Below are 15820 nucleotides of genomic sequence, written 5' to 3' on the forward strand. Positions count from 1 at the left end.
GCGGAACAAAGTCTCGCCGACTCCAACACCTTCACCCAAAGGGGCAACAACAATCTTGATACCTAGAACTACTATCTATAGGCTAGCTGCATGTCGGCTACGCAAGGAGTCTTAAGTAGACCCTCTCAAGAAAACCTAGGTTAGTTCAGTTCGCATGTGTTGATCATTATTGACTTGGTGTGTGCTATGTCTCTCCTCGCTGGGGACGTAGATAACCTGGCGTCTTCGATGGCTTCTTAGTTCCGGCACCTCCAAACCAATCAAGTGCAATAGCATTGTTTTGCAAACAAAACTTGACCATATTTCAGATGCTTGTACAATCTACTCGCTACACCGGTTGGTGAGGTCAGATGATGAGAATATGGTTTCGAGCTCGATATGCGTTCCTTTCGCAGCCGGTTGGCTGTCCATCCTGAATGGGAAAGAAAACCCTAAAAAAGGATAAAAGAGCAGACAAGCAAGGAGCAGGTGGTAAAACCGAAGGCCTATGAATGGCCACTGCCAAGGTAGAGGAGTATCCAGCCGAGGTCCATCGATTGCGATCTCTGTGGCCGGTAGCAGCAGCATCAATTATCAAAGTTTGTTCCAACTACCGCTTAACCGCAATTGGAGGGTTCAACAACACAGATCCAGCGACCTCTTCAGATGGGACCATGCAAAGCACAGCGGGATGAAGCAGGAAATGAACGAATGGGAGTCGAAGCGTCATGAGTCATCGACGTAGCTCGCCCGAAAAACCTCGAGTGGTCGAAGGGATCGCTCGGACGGACTCAATCCCTACTAACTCCGGAGCAAATGTCCGTCCTGAGTATCTATTCGGATGTGGCGTGCCGGTGGATCGCTCTCATTCTCCGTAACCGGGAAACCGTACTAATGACGATTTTCAGGGATCTGCCAGGGCTGAGAAAGGTTCCGAGCTGTGGGTCTCCCTGGACCAAAGGTTCTCGTCGGTTCTTATTTTTGAGGACCAGTCAATGTTCGTTACTCCGTACTGCCATGAGGCCATAGGTGGTCTGATATGGTTCTGCACGTCTGGACGGTGTTCTAGCCAGCAGCCAAGATTTTTTAAGGATGGCCATCTCATGAATTAACTTCTGCCGAAGCGAAAAGAAAGGATTGGCTCAATACTCTATCCGTAAAGGTATGTAGTTCAGTTTATTCAAGCCTTATATAAGTGTCATGCATTAGCTTATAGACTAAAGGAAGGCCAGAAAAAATTTTCTCACTACCGGACATAAATAGTCTAGGTCAGAATATGACACCGACACCTCGGCTGGAAAAGTCTGGCATCCATGGATCGGACCCAGTAATTAGGGTGTATCCACTACGAATCCACTGGAGCGAGCTTCGCCGACTAAACACCGACTCGCCGACATTCGCAACCCACGGGGCAGCCGTCTGTGGCTCGTGATCAGGTCAAGCTCTCTTTATGAATCTCCACTATGCAGTGGGTTATATAATTATGCCGGCATGAACAAATGCATATTGACCCCTTCATGAACGGTGGAGAGGGACAACGGGGAGATCGGAAGTTCGAGGTCATTGTTGACCTCACGCATGACAGCATCCCCAGATCGGTCTCCTGTCCAGACTACCAGGAGGGGACATATGAAGTAATCGAGTACAATTGGGGATGCTCATTTGTGAGAACCTTCAGGGATGGACAGGTCGTGACGTCATGACATCATCTCGTTGATAAGGATGGCGATCAAAGTCGCGCCTGCCTTGCTTGGAAGAGGTACAGAGCCAAAGAGCAATGACTTGACCCTATGTCATCGAGGGCAATGGATTGTGGCCAAATCTCATGCCTGGATGCTTTGGCAGGGGAATTCTGGAGACGTGGTAGGTTGCCATTGGCATGTCCCCCGCCGTAGATTCTGCGGAACGGCCGTCCGCACTGGTCCGACCAGCTTAGGAGATACGAGAGAGCCTGAGTGAAACACGGGGTATATCTGAACCACTGACAACTCAATATAAGCGACATTTGATAATCTGGCGTTGACCGTGCGATAACCATAATTTTGGTAGTGTATACTCCAGAGTAGGCAGAAACAATACCTTCCGTATCCGTAAGCGTATCAAATCCAGTCCGCCAAATGGCGGACCCAGTTCTAGGGCTGTGTTGTTGATGCCACGGGTCCACAGGGGACAGTCACAATGGCCATGTCTCGACACATGGCTAAATCAGACCCAAGATCCCTCGTGGCTCAGCTACTGAAATGAGAAGGGCACTTTCCGAATCTGTGAGTATCGTATTCGTTCTTCTCGGGGTCTACGAGAGTTTCCAGACAACTGGCCTCCCGACAATGGGCGTTGGCCCCTTCCACAACCACAGCCTTCAGTTCATGGGGATTAACTTCCTGGCCAGATTATAGTTCCACGCCAAGAGGGGACCAGAGTATCCTCAGAAGTAAGGGATCGTGTCGTTGCGTACGTGTTAGGCAGATGGATCCTAAAGATCTCTGGGGGAGCCGCATATGCAGTGCCGAGACCTTTTCTACGATAGGACCGTATATGTATACCAAACAAGTGGTCGGCAGGTTATTGGCAGCAAGGGAGGAAATACGGCAGCCTTCCAGTACAGCTACAGATGGGCTTACGTGGGCGGCTGGGCACAAATGGACCGGAGTTGTCGACCCTCGCTACAGGTTCTTGAATCTCAGAGGAGACTCGGGCCCTGCGTACATTACTCGGGGCTCGCCCTTGTATGCTATATCTGCATGATAAGCAGTTGAGGCCCCAAAGTGGAATGGCGGCATCCAAGCCTGGGGAGGGATTCCCCCAACCAGCGTCGGAATTCGCTGACTCCGAAATCATTCCAACGTCAGAACTGGCATGTATCCTGGGCGATGAAGGGCTTCGATCGCCTCTCACGAGTACCTACCTTACAGAGCCCCTTATCTTCCATCATATTAGTTCTCCTCCGCATTTCGATGATGCCATCGCTTGTCATGAACGCTGACCCAAGATCAGTAAACAGCCGCATTGTTTGAAGCATTGAAAGCTAAACTGGATTTCAAATCCATCAGAAATTAAACTTCGTATTAGGGAGACTCAGAGTAAGTAATCATCACTAATACCGGCTGGAACGATGCCGACCGGAGGAGTGGATATATCAAAGTCGATGAATAATGAGGCAGGATGGATCCAATTCGATGCCTGGAAAGTTCCATTCAGCCTGTAAAATTTGGATTCGGAGGTAACGGGCGGAAAGATTGGTCATCCGAAGTCCTTCACTGCTGGTCGTTGGGTCCCCGTGACTCATCATGATCCAATGTGATTGGGTTGCAGTGGGGCGGTGAGTGAAGGGACTGCCTTATGGGTCCTCAAGCCTGGTAACAATACCGTGGATCCATCTTCTGCTGGGTCGGATGGGGTTTACGCTCTCCTCCGTTCCGATCGGCGGTCGGACTTTACACGGTTCACGGAACGTGATTAGCAAAGAAAAAAAAATTATACCACATGAAGATCTCGGTATCAAGGGAAAAAAAAAAAAGAGTCAGCCTAGTAAAATAAAAAAAAATAGAAAAAAGAAATGGGAAAAAAAAGCTAAAAACCACCAGCCAACAGTGGATATATCAAGTCCTTATCCCTCCCCAACCAGAGTTTGAAACTATTGTTCTATATCCTTCATCGATATTGCATCCCCCTACCGTGACTTTTTACACACCGATAGTTGACCCTCTGTCCAGCCATAGCTGACCATCTCTATCGCATCTATCAGCCACACACACACATCTAAAAGATCCGACTATTGCTGCAGTGGTTGAACAGACAACCAGTGGAGACGACGCACCATTTCTAGACCAGCCTGAGAACACGACACGACATCAACTTCCAACTATTGAAGCGTCCGTCGTGCAGCTTGGGAGTACTTTTGTCGCGGTCCCAAATAATTGGACCTGAAAGGATTGATACCTTGCCTCTCTACTAAGGTACCCGATAAGGGATCCATTTTAGTTGATCTGCGCCTTGTTGCCGTCTGACTCACCGCCCCCTATCCACAACGTTCATTGGCCGATCTACCCTCGCCGGAAACAGTAGGTCTGCCTGAGTCACAGTGGAACGGACGAGTCATCATCCAGCCTGGGCATTCGAAACTTGAGCTCATAAGCACATCAACATCCGGAGATTGCGCCATGGGGTCCTCTTTCTCCCCCACAACTTTCTCAACCACCACCACCACTACTACTACTACTTCTACCCCCTCTTCCCTCGCCTCCTCCTATCACACTTCCTCCCCCAGCGCCTACTTCACTTCCCTCGCCCGGAGGCGTCAACAAAAGAAAATGAGTATCACTCAAACATACTACCTCGCCCACGCCGCCCGCAAGAAGCTCACCCGTGAGGCTTCCCGGGCGGACCATGACTTGCGCCTCCTAGTCGGTCATGCCAACCTCCTCGATACCTTGATGCTTGAACTTGCCGATGCCGAACAAGAACAAGAACGCTGGTTCAACCAGACCGTCCACGGTGTGACCAAGGGTTCCCCATCTGAACCCCGCCACATCCAATGGGCCGAAAGCGTGGTGGAGGATCCCGAAGATGACTGGGACCCGGAGGATGCTTCCGACTCCGACCTGAGTGATGATTCTGACTTGGAGGAAGACGACTATGAACCTGCCTACACACCTGTTCGTCGGCGCGCCCCGTCGCCGGTGGCCATTGTTCGAGAGAAGGAAATCGAAGAGGACTACGACTCCGACTCCGACTCCGACTTTGAATACGATGACGCGGAGGACTTGGAGGAGCTTACCTTGACTCGGTCTCCCTCACGACAGACTCCGCCCGAGCTGTCGTCCGATTCCGACGAGGAGTCAGAGGAGGAATCGATGCCTCCCTCCCCTCCGCAGCCCACGCTGGACACTTTCTCTGAGAAGCAAGCCGAAGCTACCGAACTTCCACTGTCGGGAAATGGATTTGAAGATGGGTACTACGTCTCGAACGACTCGCGGAATGCAATTATTGAGGCCTACTAACCGCCCTCGCTGATTGACGACTGCATCGATGTACATACCCTTCTTGTGATACCCCTCCTACGCTCTTGGATTTGGTTTTGGATTTGTTTCAGCGATACATTATTTCAGCGGGTACGGCGTTTGGGCTGCCAAAAAAAAATTATGTCTTCATTGTTGGCGATTTTTGCTTTTACTACCTGGCATGGTCTGGACTTACTGGCGTTCAGACCTAACGTGCCTAAATGATTGGGCATTGTTGGATACTCTACTCTCATATGGGGCTTTGTTTTGCGTTCCCCACCTGCTGGCCAGGCATGACCTGGGCCCATGAATGTCTTGACGACGACGATGCATTATCATATACCTCAGTTTAGAATCATATATAGTCTTCGCATCAAAGAAATGATATGGATAATACTTTCTTCACTCTCCATCCTAGTTCATATTTCCCATCTTATACATCCAGCATGGTTTCCGGTATCCTTTTCTGCAGTCGATAGATGGTACGCGGTGTCGAGGGGCTGATAACCATTCTCTCTTAGCTCAGGACTAGTTTAGGTACCGACCCAATAGTTGGGCTGACTATACGGAACTAGTTGACAATCTAGACCAGGACCCAAGACGCCGATCCATTAATGCGGCACCGCACCCGCGCACACCGCCCAGTCGACTTGGATTAATCACATGGGCGATCAGCCGGCGGATCACTGGTCGAGAGGGCAGCCCGCAAGAGACAAGTCACTTGGTCGTGTTCGCCTCACTGTCGTTCGAAAGGAGGGGGGTGGCCGGGATAATCGGCTGAGTGGCTGTGCCATCAGACTCCCGCTGATAAGATGGTCGTCGAAAGTGGAGATCATCAATGGAACGCGGGCAAAAACTCTCCGAAGCACCGTCCTCACGAAAGGACAAAAAAAGAAGGTTATTCGGACGCCGTGACTCCCGTGAGATCCGAGGATTGACCTCAAGAGCTGGGGAGCTTGAGTCACCATACACACTGGGCTCTGTGACGGTTGTTCGGATCCTCGGAATGTACTCTCGTGGTTTCTTCTCATTTAGCTTCATTTCCTTTTTCGGTTGGATTTTCCCTTTGCTCAACTGGCATTCTTCAGTCCGGAGAAAAGAGGCGAACCTCCGTGATTTATACAGCGGCATAACTATGGCATTGATTATCTCATCATCTTCTTAATTTATAGTTACTCATAAGTGGCATTATCCAGGGTCTTGATGAATCTTAATTTATGGCAACAATGTTTGTTCTTTCTTGGTTCGATTCACACGATTTACTTTATGTAGCCATCCAATCAACCCCCATGTCTGTCCACCTGAACAAACAGGCTGATCCGGAACACCATTCAAGCCCTCCTCGAACACACTAGTAGTAGTCCTCAGTAGAATTCCTTAGGGTTTGGTCGGAAGCGTGACCGGAGACCCTCACATGTCACCGCAACGTGACCAGGGCGCCTCACCGCCCTGGCCCCTCCCCCCCCGTGGTTCTCCTGCTGCATCCGGAAACTGCTCGTAAGAGGCTCTTCTGGTAGTAACCGTTCGACTATACGACTATTCGATCTGACGGCGGGTTCCTGTCTGAAGGTTAACCCAAACCCCCTTACTCAAGGGCGCCCCAACCGATCTCGTCGCAAACCATGCCCAGCGTCCTCCGTATCACTCCACTGGCAGCACTTCAGGAGCTTCACAGTGGCTGAGTTGCGACCTGATCTATCCGGATCATTTCAAAGAACACAGACCGGCATTGCTACATCGCAAGCCTCTTGGTGTCTAAGTCCGGCCATATTACTTCTAGGAAAACGAACAAGAATAACACTCTACCATCCACGGCTACGCTCGCTGGAGCGCCATTGAAACCGCACGCTACATCATGAGTTCCACCCCCAAAAGCTCCCTCGATAGCGAGGACCGCGCATCCAACGCTTCCGAACCCTCATCCCAGAATTCACGCATCTCTTCCACGGCTGACAGTCCCCGTCGGAAGTCAATCCAATTCAACATTGGCGGGGCCGAGCCACAGAGTCACCACCGTCGGTCTACGAGCGCCGTCGGGGGGCGCTGGCCACAACAAGAAGCGCAGGACAAAGAACAGAAAGCCACTGGGAGAGGTCATTCGCCTCCGCCACCTCGGTAAGTCGATCATGCTGGTTCTATCTACTCGCGGCCTCGCTAACTCGCGTTCGTAATTATGTAGAACCTACGAGAGAGGTGTTTCTTTCAATACGTTCGATAATCCTGACGCGGCGGACTTCTCTTTAACTCTGAATTACAAACACAAGGGGTATCAGTGCACCCGGCGCAGTCGGACCTTTTTGTGCGGCACAGATCAGAATGATTATTCCGACTTTGCCCTGGAGTGGCTCATTGACGAATTGGTGGATGATGGCGACGAGATCGTGTGCCTTCGAGCCGTGGAGAAGGACTCCACCATCGCAAGCGACGCCGCAATTGAGGAGGGAAAGTACCGTCAAGAAGCGGAGAAGTTGTTCGAGCAGGTGATCCAGAAGAATAGCCAGGACGAGAAGGCAATCAGCTTAGTCTTGGAACTGGCGGTGGGGAAAGTCCAGGATATCATTCAGCGCATGGTACGTTGGGCCTCGTCCCGATCCTGGCACCTTGAGAACAAACTGACAGAACAAGATCCGAATCTACGAGCCCTCAGTACTGATCGTTGGCACCCGTGGCCGTAACTTGGGTGGTGTCCAGGGCCTGCTGCCCGGCTCCGTCTCCAAATACTGCTTACAGCAATCTCCGATTCCTGTGATCGTTGTCCGTCCCTCCACCAAACGGGAAAAGAAGAAGAAGAAGCGTCTTGCGGACCCCACCCGCCGCAGCTATAATCAGATCCTAGAACTGAGCGAGCAGCGTGGAAGTAAGTTATTCGACGCAGGTTCGAGTTCAGACAGTCACGTCTCGAGACTTCCAGACGAAGAAGCTGCTGTAGCCGCGGCTCTCGGTCTGCCTCAGTCGTACGCCAACTCCCGAAGCTCGCTCTCAATGTCCGAGCGGAGCAGTGTTAGCCATGATGAGAATGATTCGCCGTCGCCCAATGGCGGCTCCCCGGGTACCAACCACAGCCCAGCGGCGGGAAGCCCGGAGAGCACCGAAACCGAAAGCACAACGGATGACGAACCTGGTCCCCAGACCAAAACTCCGCCCGAGCGCTCGTCATCGGAGACGGTGTCTACGGAAGAGTCCAAGGCGGTTGATACAGCGTCGACGGACGAGTCCGAGCTGGTCAGCTCTAACCAGAGTACACCAAGGCCAGGCAGTTCTAAGCTGAACATTCCGGTCATTGTCACTGAAGATATGACTGAGAAGGGATCAAATGGCCAGTGAGCCTTGGGTAACACTGCTCTAACGAGCCATCACGACATGCCATTTCAGAACATCCGGGAAAGGGTATCAGCCCTATATTTCCGATAGGAATCATATCATCACACCATCAGCCAACTAGGTCATAACCTCGCTACATAGCTGGAAGCTACAATGGAGAGGAATTCTATGACTACATGAACATCAGGCCGATGCATCACTCTATACAAAGGAAGCATGCACACCATCTCTACTCTCAACGGGCCACTCTGTGTATATCTGACTACGTCTCTACTTCCTCACATAGAGACCAGTCCCGCTTACAAGATGGCTGCACTGTCCATCATCAAACCGAGTATACTACAAGCCTCAACTAATCAGCGATTAACGGGATTCATCACCCCGATGCTCAACCTCAAACCCCACTCCAATACAATAATCTCAGTCATACACCGACAAGGCATAAACATTAGCATCAGCATCAGGACTGCATGAATAGATCTCGCGTCTATGCATAAACCATAGATAGATTAACAATAAACAGACAAACTACTCAATTCATAGAAAGAAATAACCCAGAGAAACCCTCATTCCAACCTAAGTAGAAAATAGAAACCAAAATTCTCAACCAGAGAATATATTTCCGAAGCTGACATTAACCACCAAAACAAACAAATATATAAGATTGGCAAACACTCCATGAAGTAGACACCATACAAGACGCGTTATTATAATATGCTTCAATCATATTCATATTCGTATTCTTATCTTATTCCGAGAATTGAAATATATGAAATCGAGCAACGCCCAAAAATCAAACATATTTATTACCAACATCTACCCAAACAACCGGAAACCTGCTACTCTGCACTGTGCAAAAAGAAAAAGAAAAATTTCAAGCTTTTTGAAGTGGATAGATACTACGTCTATGATAATCCTCTCAGTCTCGAAGGGTTATCATATATATAGATAAGGGATGAATACGAGACAGTTATTCTTAGGAAATATATATATAGATAAGGGATGAATACGAGACAGTTATTCTTAGGAAATATATATATAGGATCACTTATAGGGTGTAGCATGGGAAGAACCGGTCGATGAGTTTACGATGTAGACAGGTAGATGATTACCAGCAAGGCTGAGAGATGCTATACCTTTGATCGAGGGCTAGATAATACACGGAGACAGAACTCAATTGATGACTTTCGGTTTGGTGAGGGACTTGACGTCGGGGATATCATCAACCAATTGAGGAATACAGTCAGGAACGGCAGAACACTATGGACACATCATCACCCGCGAGGGCATGGTATGGAAGGTAGTGAATAGAAAGTGATTGAAGTGAAAAAAGGGAAACTTTTTCTAACGAAGTTTTTGTCTAGCAAAGGGTTTTAGAGAGACATATCATAGCAGATGAAGCAGACATCGCCAGCACACACCAAACCAGTGTAGATGCAATGCATACAAAGATGACTGAAAACGACAGGGGGAAAGAAATAAACACATAAGCTACATCATGCCTGGCATGAGACAAACAAGTAGCCGTGAGAAAGTCTTGTCCTGGTTGGGTCAAACGTCGGTGTCAACGCTTGTCCGGGACGGAAAACTGCTGAAGCAACTCCGGGTATTGAAATGCAAAGGACATAACAAGAAAAACAAAGAGGACATATCAGACATCCCTGCAAGCCAACCTATCTCGCTAGATTCTTCAAAAGCCCCACCTTCATTATGGCATTTCGCTTTTGAAACACAACATTCATTGTACATTATAACGTCGGAAGCACCTCCCTCTTCCAATCAATGGATGGGAACGGAAGAGTGTATAAGCAACCGGGTACCGAAATCATGGACGAGAAGATTAGGAGGAATGAGCATGTGACATGAATAACATGGCATAAGGTTCAACAAAAAGAGAAAAAGAAGTGGGAAATCTTTCCAGAAGAAACGGAATAATTTTCATTATCATTGCCAGAGAATCTATGATGCTTCCTCGCCGTCCTTGGAAGGGGTCTTGGATGGCCGGCGCTCAACGGCGGGTTGTGACTTGGCTAGCAAAGGGGAGGTAGGGTTGGAAGGAGGGGAAGTAGCCATGTTGTCGCGGTCTTCCAAGCTAGCAAGAGCACTATATCAAAGTCAGATGGGGATTTCAAAAATAGACGATGAGTGTGATTCGAAGCTTACCTGAATGCGTTGATCGACGACGCAGCTTCCTTGTCTTCCTTCTTGCCAGCAGGGGGGGTTCCAGTCCGGCTGCTAGCAGCGCTATCATCGCTGCCACGAACCAAGTTGCCGCCAGGGCCAAGGTTCTTCCGGCCGCTGCTGCTGCGAGAGCCCAGCATGCTAGAGGGACCAAAAGACATGGGCTGGCTGGTGTTGCGAGTCGTACGCAGGCGACGGAGGTCGTCACTGCCGACCTTGCTGGAGGCGTAATCCGGAGGAGGTGCCTGGTTGCCATAGCCAGAGTAGCTGCGAGCATCGCCACGGCCCATATTGGGACGGCCACCCCGGTTAGCCTGCTGGCGGAGACGCTCCATCTCGGCCTCTTGTTGCGCGCGAGCAGCCTACAATGACGGTTAGAGAAAAGCATACCAAACACTGCCAAGATACACGTACCTCTTCTCTGATCTGTTGGATAGTCTTGGGGCCCTTGTCGGCGTCCTTGGACTTCCACTTGGCATTACGCAAATCGATGATGTCCTGAAAAAAAGAAAAGGGTGTGTTAGATATGCGTCTATCGTGAATGGGGATCTTGTGGGGCTTACCATGAGCATGAACTTCAGTCGGCTGGGCAGACCTTGGATCTGCACCATGTTGTTAATGCGCTGGAAGTAGACATCCATGAACGTGTGACCCTTCTCAGAGGCGTCAAGGCTGGCACCAATGGTACGCAGCAGACTGGTCAAGCTCTCCACCTCGGCTTCGTCAGGAACACCTTCGTAGTCAACCAGCTTCTTCAAACACTCATGCATGATACGCTCTGTCAACATGCCAAGCTTGTACAGTTCACCAATGAACTTGACGAGACCCAGACCACGACGTTTGGCAGCGGCAGCCTTGTAGTACTCATCCGACATCATGGCAGCCTCCTCAGTCTGGCCTTCAGGTTTAGGAGGCAGATTAACCTTCCAGCCACGTTCGAACTCTTCTTGACAACGGTTGAGCAGGTACTTGCGGAACAGACTACCGCCAACAACGACATTACCGTTCTTGTCGCGGATGTTCTCGTCCTTGATCTCTGGGCTCATGCTTTCAAGCATGCTCTTGCAGAACTTGGCATAGATCGAGGCCCAGTGAGCCTCGTCGGTGGCCTTCTCGAAGGTCAACTGGATCACTTGGCGCAAAGTACGTCCGTCAGACTCGTCCTTGGATTGAGAGACAATTTCCAAGATCTGGCCAGAAATACGGTCGAAGTTCTCGGGAGTCATCTTGTTCAAAGCAGCCTTGACCTTGCGCTGGACCACGTCGGGAGCCAGATAAGCAGCACCAGGGGCAGCAGCAGCCGGCTGAGTAGTCTGGCCCACACTGCGGGGCTTCCAACCGGTGGTTGAAACCTGGAGCGCCGCGACCTCCTTTCCGGCAGTAAGAGGCATGGACTTGGCCATCTCCTCTTCCTTCTTGGCCTGATGCTTCTCGCGCTTGCTGCCGGTGCGGGTGCCCGAACGGTTGGAGCCCGGGCGAGGAGATCCTGGCATCATGGGGTTCGCAGAGTTGGTGCGACTGAGCGCAGGCGAGCCCATCGGCATGGGTCCGCGTCCGAAAGAGCCGAATGGGTTGTTCATAGAAGCGGTACGAGCGGCATTCGCAAGAGCAAAGCGCTGCTCGGAGGTTGAGCCCGGAGGCAGACTCTGCCGGGACGCAGCTTGGCCGAAGCTGCCCATCTGGAATCCCTGGGAAATGCCGGAGCGGGAAGTGTTGCGACCACCCATCATCGGGGTGCGAGCCGACTGTGGGCGAGAGGAGTCGCTATCACCCACGGTCTCACGCACGCGGGCATCCCAGTCGACGGATGGCTTCTCCTTGAACACACTCTGGAACTGAAGCAAGAATTCCTTGTTGTAATGGAACTTGCGATCCGCGGGTGCGCTGGCATTCAAAGCCGGGTTGGGAGACACAATGGAGGCAGGGTAAGAAACCTGGCTCAGGTCCTCGATCAGACGAGCGGAGTGAAGAGACTTCATTGCGGCGCTAGGCTGAGGAGGCTCAACGGCCTTGTTGGTCTCCAACTTGAGCGCAGCAGGCTTCTCACGCTTGCCAGCACTGGCGGGCTTGGCGGGAGGACCCATTGAAGCATCAGAAGTCGGAGTGGCGGTTCCGCTCTCAGCGGGCTCGCCAGATTCCGTCGCAGCCCATCCTCCCTTCTTGAGCGAGGCGAACAGATCCTTGCTCGAAGTCTCTTGCTCACCCGCTTCGCGCTTCTTCATCCGAGCTTCTTCGAGAGCCTCGGCCTCGGCCTCGGCCTTCTTCATGTTGGCCTCGTAGGCTTCCCGCTCCTCTTTCTCCTTACGCTCCTTCTCCTCCTTCTCAGCTTGCTTCTTGGCATAGTAGGCGGCTTCGGCGGCAGCTTCCTTGGCCTCGAGTTCGGCCATTTCCCGCTCGATAGCATCGTAATCAATTTCATCATCGTCAGCAGGAGCAGGAGTGGGGTCGGCGACCTTGGAAGACTCTTCCGCAGCGGGCTTAGCATCCTCGGCCTTGTCCTTCAGGCTGAGTTCCTCAAGGGCCTTGCGCGCGGCTTCCTCATCGGCAGCCTTCTTCTGTGCAGCCTCCTCTTCTTCCTTCTGCTTGCGGGCCGTCTCTTCTTCCTGCTTCTTGCGAGCAGCTTCTTCTTCTTCTTCCTTTTGGCGAGTTACCTCGGTCTCTGCGGCCTCCTTCTTGCGGCGGGCCTCGGCCTCATCCTGCTCGATCTTCTGGCGCACAGCATCCTTCAGCTCCTGCTTCTTTTCCTCATCGGTTTTGGCGGCCTTGGAGTCGGTCCGGGTGTGGTCCGCACCGCTGCTGCTGCGAGGAGGAGGCGTGGCGGTCGGAGTCGCCAACTTCACGGGAGACGGGGTCGCATGAGCGGGAGACGCCGGGGCCTTCTCGAATGTCTTCACCGCACCACTACCAGGGTCCTTGATGACAATGGCACTCTTCTTGCTCGACGGGATGACGAAGTTCTGCACGCCCGGAGCGGGGCTGTTTGAGGGACGGCTGGCGGTATGCGCATGGCCGGAGGCGGGAGGACCAGCTGGGGGCTGACCATGTCCTAAGCTGGAGCCGGGCCGGTCATTGGACACCTGCGAGGGCGAGCGAGACATGGCCTGAGGCGGCTGCTGAGGGGGGTACTGGCCTTGCATGTAGGGGGCTTGCGGGCTGTAGGGCATTCCGGGACGCGGTTGAGGGGACGAGGGGGGACCCATGAACTGCTGCATGGGGTATTGTTGGTAGTAGCCATAGTTGGGGTCAAAGTAAGGGCCCTGGTTCGATTTCATCAACGTTAGATAGTGTTCAAACTGTCCGCTCTCTGGCGCCAGATTGGGCGGTGGAAGTGAGATAGAGGGATGGGGAGGGGGGGCATTGGGGGAAGATAAGACTCGGGGACCAGGCTTCCTCTTGGGGAGGGGGCCGCCACGACGAGGGGGTCTGTTATAACAATGGGTCCTCACAGATTGGTGTGCCATGTGTGGGGGATAAGCGCCGTAGGGCTGGGGCGGTCCCATCGGGACGGTGCTCATTTGCGGCGTCGCGGGGTGTGCAGTGGCCAACGCTGGGCTGCGGTTGGCTTGAGGCGAGTTAGGGAACGGCGGCATCGGGCGTGCTTGGTTGGGTGGATGGTACTGGGGGTTCATACCACCCCGGGGCTGGTTGGGAGTGCGGAAGCTGGGACCAGGCGAGTAGGCCATCTGGCCCTGATAATTCGACTGCGAGTATCCGCGGCCACGGCCACCCTGATGGTAATGACCACCACGACCGGGGCCACTGCCCATGTGGTTACTCATGTCGCTGTGTGTCGACTGAGACGATTCGCGACGCAGATGTGTCGACTGAGGACCGGGACCAAGGGGGGCTTGTGACGGACGAGCCTGCTAGTGGGACGATTATTATTAATCCCGAAAGTTTCCAGGGTGTGCCAAGAGAAAAATAGATCCCAGGATATCACCCGCATTTAAGCTCAACAACTTGCATAAAATCACAAAAAAAAATAAATAAAAAATTCGCTCTCTCTGTCCTTCTCTCCATGCCATGTCTATGGTGTCGTAAAAAAAAACCAAAAAAAAACACGGTACAGAGAAGAGCAAAGGTCGTCACAAAATAGATTCACAAAAAGATTGGGGAAAAAGGAAAGCAAACGGATACCGCCGAAAGTTTACAACGAGGGAAGAAGGAAGAGAAGGGACTTACGTTATCACCTGCATCACCGAAGCTGCCAAAGTTGGGAACATTACCTTGAGCCTGGTATGACGACGGCGGTGGCCGGCCACCGCTCGAGGCGGGCTGAGGAATAGGCGACGGCGAAGTCTGAGGCGAGGTAACACGGGGGTTCGCACTTGGGTTGACACCCAAACCGGACTGAGGCTGGTTGGCCAGCACGGCTGGGTTACCCATATTGGGTGAGGCTGGCTGGTTGGCCGCAAAGCCAAACTGCAAGCTATTGGGACGACTGCTGGGGCCCCCGTTGGGGATGTAGCCTGAGGTGCCGGCGGAGGTGATGGTCACGGAGGGCTTGCGAGAGTGGTCGCCTTGTGCGGAGGTAGGAGCCGGGGCGCCATTGACGATGGTGACGCCGGGGGTCTGAGGTTGCTGCATGGGTTTGCCGCTCACAGGAGATACTGAGGTCGACTTCCCATGTTGCGATGAGCCGCCCACGGTGACGGGAGCGGCGGTCGAGTCCGTCGCGGACTTTTTGGTGGCGCTGGCGTAGGACTTGGTCGCAGCCGGCTGAGAAGAGGGATTCCCAGAGGTTGCAGGAGCGGTAGATTGAGAGGCGGCCTGGTTAGAGGTGCTCTGTCCTTGAGGTTGAAGGCCTGACTTTGGTGGGATCGAGCTCATTAGACAGGTAGGTGAAATGAGTTGTTAAAAACAAAAGCGCTTTTGGTTTGGAGGGGAAGGGGAGAAAGAAAAGAGGAAGAAGGGAAGGGAAAAAAAAGTTTTAAGATAAGCGGGAAGGAGTTTTGATAGTAAGAAGAAAGTAGTGTGGGTGATGTCAAAGCGTGTTACAGCAGAAGGCGAACACACTCCAGATCCCACATCAAATAGATGCCAATTTTATTCTCCCACGGAATTTGGAGGATAAAAAGATTTTTTTTAAGGTATCGGGAAGAAGAACCACCGACACACAAAAAAAAGATTCTCTGATGATCAAGAGAATGAAAAACAAACGTCGTGGGTAAACGACGAAGGAATCCTGGGGTAAAGCAGGAAAAAAAGGGAAAAAGGATAATAAATTCCAAAGAGGGGGGAAGAAAAAGAAGAAGTTGGGAAAGATTTCGCTGGTTCCCTCTTTTTTTCCTTCTGTTCTGGTGGTGCTTTTTTTTTTTTACTGCTCAAAGTGGAAACGA

General features: G+C 51.9%; 3 protein-coding genes across 3 annotated transcripts; 2 read left to right on the plus strand and 1 right to left on the minus strand.

The window, feature by feature from the left end:
• Positions 1-4139: 4139 nt before the first annotated feature.
• Positions 4140-4979, plus strand: ABOM_002909 (uncharacterized protein; the record flags this gene model as incomplete). The annotated part of the gene is made up of 1 exon (XM_022530039.1): positions 4140-4979. One exon carries the CDS (start codon positions 4140-4142, stop codon positions 4977-4979), a length of 840 nt encoding a protein of 279 aa, XP_022391766.1.
• Positions 4980-6834: 1855 nt separating this feature from the next.
• On the plus strand, positions 6835-8303 carry ABOM_002910 (universal stress protein; the record flags this gene model as incomplete). The annotated part of the gene is made up of 3 exons (XM_022530040.1): positions 6835-7094; positions 7159-7549; positions 7605-8303. The coding sequence occupies 3 exons, from the start codon at positions 6835-6837 to the stop codon at positions 8301-8303; spliced, it is 1350 nt and encodes a 449-aa protein (XP_022391819.1).
• A 1956-nt stretch (positions 8304-10259) lies between these two features.
• Positions 10260-15311, minus strand: ABOM_002911 (putative eukaryotic translation initiation factor subunit eIF-4F; the record flags this gene model as incomplete). The annotated part of the gene is made up of 5 exons (XM_022530041.1): positions 10260-10404; positions 10464-10843; positions 10896-10979; positions 11045-14347; positions 14664-15311. 5 exons carry the CDS (start codon positions 15309-15311, stop codon positions 10260-10262), a joined length of 4560 nt encoding a protein of 1519 aa, XP_022391818.1.
• Between the last annotated feature and the right edge of the window lie 509 nt (positions 15312-15820).

This window comes from Aspergillus bombycis (assembly GCF_001792695.1).
Source record: "Aspergillus bombycis strain NRRL26010 chromosome Unknown contig00018, whole genome shotgun sequence".
Classification (NCBI taxonomy): Eukaryota; Fungi; Ascomycota; class Eurotiomycetes; order Eurotiales; family Aspergillaceae; genus Aspergillus; species Aspergillus bombycis.